The following is a 12,597-nucleotide window of genomic DNA, read 5'->3' as shown; positions in this document are numbered from 1 at the left end:
ATAACAGATCCCCAGGAGTGGGTTACAGACTGGGATCTGATACAGGGATTCAGGGGTTTTATATAGAGAATAACAGATCCCCGGGAGTGGGTTACAGGCTGGGATCTGATCCAGGGGCTCAGGGGGTTTAGATATAGAAACAGATCCCCGGGAGTGGGTTACAAGATGCGATCTGATCCAGGGGTTCAGGGGGTTTATATATAGAATAACAGATCTGCAGGAGTGTTATTGTAACCGCAGGAGTGTTACTGTAACCACTAATGGGTTACAGGCTGGTATCCGGTCCAGGGGTTCAGGGGGTTTATATATAGAGTAACAGATCCCCGGGGGTGGGTTACAGGCTGGGATCTGATCCAGGGGTTCAGGGGGATTATATATAGAATAACAGATCCCTGGGAGTGGGTTACAGGCTGGGATATTATCCAGGGGTTCAGGGGGTTTATATGTAGAATAACAGATCCCCGGGGGTGGGTTACAGGCTGGGATCTGATCCAGGGTTTCAGGGTGTTTATATATAGAATAACAGATCCCCGGGGGTGGGTTACAGGCTGGGATCTGATCCAGGGGTTCAGGGGGTTTATATATAGAATAACAGATCCCTGGGAGTGGGATACAGACTGGGATCTGATCCAGGGGTTCAGGGAGTTTATATATAGAATAACAGATCCCTGCAGGTGGGTTAGAGCCTGGGATCTGATCCAGGTGTTCAGGGGGTTTATATATATAGAATAACAGATCCCTGGGAGTGGGTTAGAGGCTGGAATCTGATCCAGGGGTTCAGGGGTTTATATATAGCATAACAGATCACCAGGAGTGGGTTACAGGCTGGGATTTGATCCAGGGGTTCAGGGGGTTTATATATAGAATAACAGATCCCCGGGAGTGGGTTACAGGCTGGGATCTGACCCAGGGGTTCAGGGGGTTTATATATAGACTAACAGATCCCCGGGAGTGGGTTACAGGCTGGTATCCGATCCAGGAATTCAGGGGGTTTATATATAGAGTAACAGATCCCCGGGGGTGGGTTACAGGCTGGGATATTATCCAGGAGTTCAGTGGGTTTATATATAGAATAACAGATCCCCGGGGTGGGTTACAGGCTGGGATCTGACCCAGGGGTTCAGGGGGTTTATATATAGACTAACAGATCCCCGGGAGTGGGTTACAGGCTGGTATCCGATCCAGGAATTCAGGGGGTTTATATATAGAGTAACAGATCCCCGGGGGTGGGTTACAGGCTGGGATCTGATCCAGGGGTTCAGGGGGATTATATATAGAATAACAGATCCCCGGGAGTGGGTTACAAGCTGGGATATTATCCAGGAGTTCAGTGGGTTTATATATAGAATAACAGATCCCCGGGGTGGGTTACAGGTTGGGATCTGATCCAGGTGTTCAGGGTGTTTATATATAGAATAACAGATCCCCGGGGGTGGGTTACAGGCTGGGATCTGATCCAGGGGTTCCGGGGATTTATATATAGAATAACAGATCCCTGGGAGTGGGTTACAGGCTGGGATCTGATACAGGGTTTTCGGAGTTTATATATGGAGTAACATATCCCTGTGAGTGGGTTACAAGCTGGGATCTGATCCAGGGGTTCAGGGGTTTATATATAGAATAACAGATCCCCAGGAGTGGGTTACAGGCTGGGATCTGATCCAGGGGTTCAGGGGGTTTATATATAGAATAACGGATCCCCGGGAGTGGGTAACAAGCTGGGATATGATCCAGGGGTGCAGGGGGTTTATATATAGAGTAACAGATCCCCGGTAGTGGGTTACAGGCTGGGATCTGATCCAGGGGTTTAGGGGTTTATATATAGAGTAACAAATCCCTGTGAGTGGGTTACAGGATGGGATCTGACCCAGGGTTTCAGGGAGTTTATATATAGACTAACAGATCCCCGGGAGTGGATTACAAGCTGGGATATGATCCAGGGGTTCAGGGGGTTTATGTATAGAATAACAGATCCCCGGGAGTGGGTTACAAGCTGAGATATGATCAGGGGTTTCGGGAATTTATATATAGAATAACAGATCCCCAGGAGTCGGTTACAGACTGGGATCTGATCCAGGGATTCATGTGGTTTATATATAGAATAACAGATCCCCAGGAGTGGGTTACAGGCTGGGATCTGATCCAGGGGTTCAGGGGGTTTAGATATAGAATAACAGATCCCCGGGAGTGGGTTACAAGATAGGATCTGATCCAGGGGTTCAGTGGTTTATATATAGAATAACAGATCCCCGGGAGTGGGTTACCGGCTGAGATCTGATCCAGGGGTTCAGGAGTTAATATATATGATAACATATCCCCATGGAATAAATTACAAGCTGGGATATTATCCAGGGGTTCAGGTGGTTTATATATAGAATAACAGATCCCCGGGAGTGGGTCACTGGCTGGGATCTGATCCAGGGGTTCAGGGGGTTTATATATAGAAAAACAGATCCCCGGGAGTAGGTTACAGGCTGGGATCTGATCCAGGGGTTCAGGGGTTTATATATAGAATAACAGATCCCCAGGAGTGGGTTACAGGCTGGGATCTGATCCAGGGGTTCTGGGGGTTTATATATAGAATAACAGATCCCCTGTGGTGAGTTACAGGCTGGGATCTGATCCAGCGGTTCAGGGGGTTGATATGTAGAATAACAGATCCCCGGGAGTAGGTTACAAGCTGGGATATGATCCAGGGTTTCAGGGAGATAATATAGAGAATAACAGATCCCTGGGACGGGGTTACAGACTGGGATCTGATCCAGGTATTCAGGGGGGTTAAATATAGAATAACAGATCTCTGGGAGTGGGTTACAGGCTAGTATCTGACTGACGGGTTCAGGGAGTTCATATAGAGAATAACAGATCCGTGGAAGTGGGTTACAGTCTGGGATCTGATCCAGGGGTTCAGGGAGATAAATATAGAGAATAACAGATCCCTGGGACGGAGTTACAAACTGGGATCTGATCCAGGGGTTCAGGGGTTTATATATGGAATAAAGAGATCCGCGGGAGTGGGTTACAGGCTGGGATCTGATCCAGGGGTTCAGGGGCTTTATATATAGAATAACAAATCCCCGGGAGTCAGTTACAAGCTGGGATATTATCCAGTGGTTCAGGGGGTTGATATATAGAATAACAGATCCCCGGGAGTGGGTTACAGTCTGGGATCTCATCCACGGTGTCAGAGGGATTATATATTGAATAACAGATCACCAGGAGTGGGTTACAGGCTGGGATCTGATCCAGGGGTTCAGGGGTTTATATACAGAATAACAGATTCCCAGTAGTGCGTTACAGGCTGGGATCTGATCTAGGGGTTCTTGGGGTTTATATATAGAATAACAGATCCCCGGGAGTGGGTCACAGGCTGGGATCTGATCCAGGGGTTCAGGGGGTTTATATATAGAATAACAGACCCCCGGGAGTGGGTTACAGGCTGGGATCTGATCCAGGGGTTCAAGGGGTTTATATATAGAACAGATCCCCGGTAGTGGGTTACAGGCTGGGATCTGATCCAGGGGTTCAGGGGGTTTATATATAGAATAACAGATCCCCGGGGGTGGGTTACAGGCTGCGATCTGATCCAGCGGTTCAGGGGGTTTATATATAGAATAACAGATCCCCGGGAGTGGGTTGCAAGCTGGGATATGATCCAGGGGTGCAGGGGGTTTATATATAGAGTAACAGATCCCCGGTAGTGGGTTACAGGCTGGGATCTGATTCAGGGGTTTAGGGGTTTATATATAGAGTAACAAATCCCCGTGAGTGGTTTACAGGATGGGATCTGACCCAGCGGTTCAGGGGGTTTATATATAGACTAACAGATCCCCGGGAGTGGATTACAAGCTGGGATATGATCCAGGGGTTCTGGGGGTTTATGTATAGAATATCAGATCCCCGGGAGTGGGTTACAAGCTGAGATATGATCAGGGGTTCCGGGAGTTTATATATAGAATAACAGATCGCCAGGAGTCAGTTACAGACTGGGAACTGATCCAGGGATTCATGGGGTTCATATATAGAATAACAGATCCCCAGGAGTGGGTTACAGACTGGGATCTGATACATGGATTCAGGTGCTTTATATAGAGAATAACAGATCCCCGGGAGTGGGTTACAGGCTGGGATCTGATCCAGGGGTTCAGGGAGATAATATAGAGAATAACAGATCCCTGGGACGGAGTTACAAACTGGGATCTGATCCAGGGGTTCAGCGGTTTATATATGGAATAAAGAGATCCGCGGGAGTGGGTTACAGGCTGGGATCTGATCCAGGGGTTCAGGGGCTTTATATATAGAATAACAAATCCCCGGGAGTCATTTACAAGCTGGGATATTATCCAGTGGTTCAGGGGGTTGATATATAGAATAACAGATCCCCGGGAGTGGGTTACAGTCTGGGATCTCATCCAGGGTGTCAGAGGGATTATATATTGAATAACAGATCACCAGGAGTGGGTTACAGGCTGGGATCTGATCCAGGGGTTCAGGGGTTTATATACAGAATAACAGATTCCCAGTAGTGCGTTACAGGCTGGGATCTGATCTAGGGGTTCTTGGGGTTTATATATAGAATAACAGATCCCCGGGAGTGGGTCACAGGCTGGGATCTGATCCAGGGGTTCAGGGGGTTTATATATAGAATAACAGACCCCCGGGAGTGGGTTACAGGCTGGGATCTGATCCAGGGGTTCAAGGGGTTTATATATAGAACAGATCCCCGGTAGTGGGTTACAGGCTGGGATCTGATCCAGGGGTTCAGGGGGTTTATATATAGAATAACAGATCCCCGGGGGTGGGTTACAGGCTGCGATCTGATCCAGCGGTTCAGGGGGTTTATATATAGAATAACAGATCCCCGGGAGTGGGTTACAAGCTGGGATATGATCCAGGGGTGCAGGGGGTTTATATATAGAGTAACAGATCCCCGGTAGTGGGTTACAGGCTGGGATCTGATTCAGGGGTTTAGGGGTTTATATATAGAGTAACAAATCCCCGTGAGTGGTTTACAGGATGGGATCTGACCCAGCGGTTCAGGGGGTTTATATATAGACTAACAGATCCCCGGGAGTGGATTACAAGCTGGGATATGATCCAGGGGTTCTGGGGGTTTATGTATAGAATAACAGATCCCCGGGAGTGGGTTACAAGCTGAGATATGATCAGGGGTTCCGGGAGTTTATATATAGAATAACAGATCGCCAGGAGTCGGTTACACACTGGGAACTGATCCAGGGATTCATGGGGTTCATATATAGAATAACAGATCCCCAGGAGTGGGTTACAGACTGGGATCTGATACATGGATTCAGGTGCTTAATATAGAGAATAACAGATCCCCGGGAGTGGGTGACAGGCTGGGATCTGATCCAGGGGTTCAGGGGGTTTAGATATAGAATAACAGATCCCCGGGAGTGGGTTACAAGACGGGATCTGATCTAGGGGTTCAGGGGGTTTATATATAGAATAACTGATCCACAGGAGTGTTATTGTAACCGCAGGAGTGTTACTGTAACCACTCATGGGTTACAGGCTGGTATCCGATCCAGGGGTTCAGGGGGTTTATATATAGAGTAAAAGATCCCCGGGGGTGGGTTACAGGCTGGGATATGATCCAGGGGTTCAGGGGGATTATATATAGAATAACAGATCCCCGGGAGTGGGTTACAAGCTGGGATATTATCCAGGGGTTCAGGGGGTTTATATATAGAATAACAGATCCCCGGGGGTGCGTTACAGGCTGGGATCTGATCCAGGGGTTTAGGGTGTTTATATATAGAATAACAGATCCCGGGGGTGGGTTACAGGCTGGGATCTGATCCAGGGGTTCAGGGGGTTTATATATAGAATAACAGATTCCTGGGAGTGGGATACAGACTGGGATCTGATCCAGGGGCTCAGGGAGTTTATATATAGAATAACAGATCCCTGCAGGTGGGTTAGAGCCTGGGATCTGATCCAGGTGTTCAGGGGTTAATATATAGAATAACAGATCCCCGGGAGTGGATTACAAGCTGGGATATTATCCAGGCGTTCAGGTGGTTTATATATAGAATAACAGATCCCCGGGAGTGGGTCACTGGCTGGGATCTTATCCAGGGGTTCAGGGGGTTTATATATAGAAAAACAGAATCCTGGGAGTGGGTTACAGGCTGGGATCTGATCCATGGGTTCAGGGGTTTATATATAGAAGAACAGATCCCCAGGAGTGGGTTACAGGCTGGGATCTGATCCAGGGGTTCTAGGGGTTTATATATATAGAATAACAGATCCCCGGGTGTGGGTTACAAGCTGGGATATGATCCAGGGGTTCAGGGGGTTTATATATAGAGTAACAGATCCCCGGTAGTGGGTTACAGGCTGGGATCTGATCCAGGGATTTAGGGGTTTATATATAGAGTAACAAATCTCTGTGAGTGGGTTACAGGATGGGATCTGACCCAGGGGTTCAGGGAGTTTATATATAGACTAACAGATCCCCGGGAGTGGATTACAAGATGGGATATGATCCAGGGGTTCAGGGTGTTTATGTATACAATAACAGATCCCCGGGAGTGGGTTACAAGCTGAGATATGATCAGGGGTTCAGGGAGTTTATATATCGAATAACAGATCCCCAGGAGTCGGTTACAGACTGGGTTCTGATCCAGGGATTCATGGGGTTTGTATATAGAATAACAGATCCCCAGGAGTGGGTTACAGACTGGGATCTGATCCAGGGATTCAGGGGGGTTATATAGAGAATAACAGATCCCCGGGAGTGGGTTACAAGCTGGGATATGATCCAGGGGTTCAGGGGGTTATCTATAGAATAACAGATCCCCGGGAGTGGGTTACTGGCTGGCATCTGATCCAGGGGTTCAGGGGTTTATATATAGAATAACAGATCCCCGGAAGTGGGTTACAGGCTGGGATCTGATCCAGGTGTTCAGGGGTTAATATATATAATAACAGATCCCCGGGAGTGGATTAAAAGCTGGGATATTATCCAGGGGTTCAGGTGGTTTATATATAGAATAACAGATCCCCGGGAGTGGGTCACTGGCTGGGATCTTATCCAGGGGTTCAGGGGGTTTATATATAGAAAAACAGAATCCTGGGAGTGGGTTACAAGCTGAGATATGATCAGGGGTTCAGGGAGTTTATATATCGAATAACAGATCCCCAGGAGTCGGTTACAGGCTGGGTTCTGATCCAGGGATTCATGGGGTTTGTATATAGAATAACAGATCCCCAGGAGTGGGTTACAGACTGGGATCTGATCCAGGGATTCAGGGGGGTTATATAGAGAATAACAGATCCCCGGGAGTGGGTTACAAGCTGGGATATGATCCAGGGGTTCAGGGGGTTATCTATAGAATAACAGATCCCCGGGAGTGGGTTACTGGCTGGCATCTGATCCAGGGGTTCAGGGGTTTATATATAGAATAACAGATCCCCGGAAGTGGGTTACAGGCTGGGATCTGATCCAGGTGTTCAGGGGTTAATATATATAATAACAGATCCCCGGGAGTGGATTAAAAGCTGGGATATTATCCAGGGGTTCAGGTGGTTTATATATAGAATAACAGATCCCCGGGAGTGGGTCACTGGCTGGGATCTTATCCAGGGGTTCAGGGGGTTTATATATAGAAAAACAGAATCCTGGGAGTGGGTTACAGGCTGGGATCTGATCCATGGGTTCAGGGGTTTATATATAGAAGAACAGATCCCCAGGAGTGGGTTACAGGCTGGGATCTGATCCAGGGGTTCGAGGGGTTTATATATATAGAATAACAGATCCCCGGGTGTGGGTTACAAGCTGGGATATGATCCAGGGGTGCAGGGGGTTTATATATAGAGTAACAGATCCCCGGTAGTGGGTTACAGGCTGGGATCTGATCCAGGGGTTTAGGGGTTTATATATAGAGTAACAAATCCCTGTGAGTGGGTTACAGGATGGGATCTGACCCAGGGGTTCAGGGAGTTTATATATAGACTAACAGATCCCCGGGAGTGGATTACAAGATGGGATATAATCCAGGGGTTCAGGGAGTTTATATATCGAATAACAGATCCCCAGGAGTCGGTTACAGACTGGGATCTGATCCAGGGATTCATGGGGTTTATATATAGAATAACAGATCCCCAGGAGTGGGTTACAGACTGGGATCTGATCCAGGGATTCAGGGGGGTTATATAGAGAATAACAGATCCCCGGGAGTGGGTTACAAGCTGGGATATGATCCAGGGGTTCAGGGGGTTATCTATAGAATAACAGATCCCCGGGAGTGGGTTACTGGCTGGCATCTGATCCAGGGTTTCAGGGGTTTATATATAGAATAACAGATCCCCGGGAGTGGGTTACAGGCTGGGATCTGATCCAGGGGTTCAGGGGTTAATATATATGATAACATATCCCCATGGAGTGGATTACAAGATGGGATATGATCCAGGGGTTCAGGGTGTTTATGTATAGAATAACAGATCCCCGGGAGTGGGTTACAAGCTGAGATATGATCAGGGGTTCAGGGAGTTTATATATCGAATAACAGATCCCCAGGAGTCGGTTACAGACTGGGATCTGATCCAGGGATTCATGGGGTTTATATATAGAATAACAGATCCCCAGGAGTGGGTTACAGACTGGGATCTGATCCAGGGATTCAGGGGGGTTATATAGAGAATAACAGATCCCCGGGAGTGGGTTACAGGCTGGGATCTGATCCAGGGGTTCAGGGGGTTTAGATATAGAATAACAGATCCCCGGGAGTGGGTTACAAGATAGGATCTGATCCAGGGGTTCAGTGGTTTATATATAGAATAACAGATCCCCGGGAGAGGGTTACAGGCTGGGATCTGATCCAGGGGTTCAGGGGTTAATATATATGATAACATATCCCCATGGAGTAAATTACAAGCTGGGATATTATCCAGGGGTTCAGGTAGTTTATATATAGAATAACAGATCCCCGGGAGTTGGTCACTGGCTGGGATCTGATCCAGGGGTTCAGGGGGTTTATATATAGAAAAACAGATCCCCGGGAGTAGGTTACAGGCTGGGATCTGATCCAGGGGTTCAGGGGTTTATATATAGAATAACAGATCCCCAGGAGTGGGTTACAGGCTGGGATCTGATCCAGGGGTTCAGGGGGTTTATATATAGGATAACAGATCCCCGGGAGTGGGTTACAAGCTGGGATATGATCCAGGGGTGCAGGGGGTTTATATATAGAATAACAGATCCCTGGGAGTGGGTTACAGTCTGGGATCAGATCCAGGGGTTCTGGGGGTTTATATATAGAATAACAGATTCCCTGGAGTGGGTTACAGGCTGGGATCTGATCCGGGGGTTCAGGGGTTTATATATAGAATAACAGATCCCTGGGAGTGGGTTACAGTCTGGGATCTGATCCAGGGGTTCAGGGGGTTTATATATAGAATAACAGATTCCCGGGAGGGGGTTACAAGGTGGGTGTTTATATGTAGATTAGCAGATCCCCGAGAGTGAGCTATTGTTTGGGGGTCAGGATGAACCATTTAAATCCTTTCAATGCCGAGGTAACACTCTGATCATTTACAGAACAGCCAACATGTCTGATATCGACTTTCATCATATCGTCGTGACTGACGACACAGCAGCTGGAGTAAGTACAATTCCCTCGTATTCCGAAACACACACTCTTACTCATTTTCCCTCGCTCATTCTCACATTCATCTCTCACACACACACACACACACACACCTGTCTCTCACACACACACACCTCTCTCCCTCTCTCACACACCTCTCTCTCACACACACACACCTCTCTCTCCCTCTCTCACACACACACCTCTCTCTCACACACCTCTCTCTCCCTCTCTCACACACACACCTCTCTCACACACACACCTCTCTCTCCCTCGCTCACACACCTCTCTCTCACCATCTCTCTCACACACACACCTCTCTCTCTCACACACACACACCTCTCTCTCTCTCACACACACACCTCTCTCTCTCTCTCACACACACACCTCTCTCTCTCTCTCACACACACCTCTCTCTCTCACACACACACCTCTCTCTCACACACACCTCTCTCTCACACACACCTCTCTCTCACACACACACACCTCTCTCTCTCTCACACACACACCTCTCTCTCTCACACACACACACCTCTCTCTCTCTCACACACACACCTCTCTCTCTCACACACACACACCTCTCTCTCTCTCTCACACACACCTCTCTCTCTCACACACACACCTCTCTCTCACACACACCTCTCTCTCACACACACCTCTCTCTCACACACACACACCTCTCTCTCTCTCACACACACACCTCTCTCTCTCACACACACACACCTCTCTCTCTCTCTCACACACCTCTCTCTCTCTCACACACACCTCTCTCTCTCTCTCTCTCACACACCTCTCTCTCTCTCACACACACACACCTCTCTCTCTCTCACACACACACCTCTCTCTCTCTCACACACACACCTCTCTCTCTCTCTCTCTCACACACACACCTCTCTCTCTCTCTCTCTCACACACACCTCTCTCTCTCACACACACACACCTCTCTCTCTCTCTCACACACCTCTCTCTCTCTCTCTCACACACACCTCTCTCTCTCTCTCTCTCACACACCTCTCTCTCTCTCACACACACACACCTCTCTCTCTCTCTCACACACCTCTCTCTCTCTCTCTCACACACACCTCTCTCTCTCTCTCTCTCACACACCTCTCTCTCTCTCACACACACACACCTCTCTCTCTCTCACACACACACACCTCTCTCTCTCTCACACACACACACCTCTCTCTCTCTCACACACACACACCTCTCTCTCTCTCTCACACACCTCTCTCTCTCTCACACACACACCTCTCTCTCTCTCTCTCACACACCTCTCTCTCTCTCACACACACCTCTCTCTCTCTCACACACACACACCTCTCTCTCTCACACACACACCTCTCTCTCACACACACCTCTCTCTCTCTCTCACACACACCTCTCTCTCTCTCTCTCTCACACACCTCTCTCTCTCTCACACACACCTCTCTCTCTCTCACACACACACACCTCTCTCTCTCTCACACACACCTCTCTCTCTCTCTCACACACACACCTCTCTCTCTCTCACACACACCTCTCTCTCTCACACACACACACCTCTCTCTCTCACACACACACCTCTCTCTCTCACACACACACACCTCTCTCTCTCACACACACCTCTCTCTCTCTCACACACCTCTCTCTCTCTCACACACACACACACCTCTCTCTCTCACACACACCTCTCTCTCTCACACACACACCTCTCTCACACACACACACCTCTCTCTCTCTCACACACACCTCTCTCTCACACACACCTCTCTCTCTCTCACACACACCTCTCTCTCACACACACTCTCTCTCTCACACACCTCTCTCTCTCTCACACACACACACACCTCTCTCTCTCACACACCTCTCTCTCTCTCACACACACACCTCTCTCTCTCACACACACACACACCTCTCTCACACACACACCTCTCTCTCCCTCTCTCACACACACCTCTCTCTCACACACACCTCTCTCTCACACACACCTCTCTCTCACACACACACCTCTCTCTCTCACACACACACACCTCTCTCTCACACACACACACACCTCTCTCTCACACACACACACACCTCTCTCTCACACACACACACCTGTCTCTCTCACACACACCTCTCTCTCACACACACACCTCTCTCTCACACACACACACCTCTCTCTCTCTCACACACACACACCTCTCTCTCTCTCTCTCACACACACCTCTCTCTCACACACACACCTCTCTCTCACACACACACACCTCTCTCTCTCTCACACACACACACCTCTCTCTCTCTCACACACACACACCTCTCTCTCTCTCACACACACCTCTCTCTCTCACACACACACCTCTCTCTCACACACACACACCTCTCTCTCTCACACACACCTCTCTCTCACACACACACACCTCTCTCTCACACACACACACCTCTCTCTCTCACACACACACCTCTCTCTCTCTCACACACACACACCTCTCTCTCACACACACACCTCTCTCTCACACACACCTCTCTCTCTCACACACACACCTCTCTCTCTCTCACACACACACACCTCTCTCTCACACACACACCTCTCTCTCTCACACACACCTCTCTCTCACACACACACACCTCTCTCTCACACACACACACCTCTCTCTCTCACACACACACCTCTCTCTCTCTCACACACACACACCTCTCTCTCTCTCACACACACACCTCTCTCTCTCACACACACCTCTCTCTCTCACACACCTCTCTCTCTCACACACACCTCTCTCTCTCACACACACACCTCTCTCTCACACACACACCTCTCTCTCTCACACACACACCTCTCTCTCACACACACACCTCTCTCTCTCTCACACACACCTCTCTCTCTCACACACACACCTCTCTCTCTCACACACACCTCTCTCTCTCTCACACACACCTCTCTCTCTCACACACACACCTCTCTCACACACACACCTCTCTCTCTCTCACACACACACCTCTCTCTCACACACACACCTCTCTC

At 48.8% G+C, this 12,597-nt stretch overlaps 1 protein-coding gene across 1 annotated transcript in view; it reads left to right on the top strand.

Annotated features, from left to right (window-relative positions):
* Window positions 1–12,597, top strand: part of LOC134339961 (AMP deaminase 1-like) — a 122,282-nt gene that overhangs the window by 9,703 nt on the left and 99,982 nt on the right. The window contains exon 2 of the mRNA XM_063036775.1: window positions 9,566–9,629. Within this exon, the coding sequence (XP_062892845.1) occupies window positions 9,576–9,629 (54 nt within the window). The 5' untranslated portion in view covers window positions 9,566–9,575. The remainder of the gene's footprint in view (window positions 1–9,565; window positions 9,630–12,597) is intronic.

The sequence above is a fragment of the Mobula hypostoma genome, chromosome 31 (genome assembly GCF_963921235.1).
Source record: "Mobula hypostoma chromosome 31, sMobHyp1.1, whole genome shotgun sequence".
Classification (NCBI taxonomy): Eukaryota; Metazoa; Chordata; class Chondrichthyes; order Myliobatiformes; family Myliobatidae; genus Mobula; species Mobula hypostoma.
Note: the sequence above shows the minus strand (reverse complement) of the source record. Positions and strands in the feature narration are given on the sequence as shown.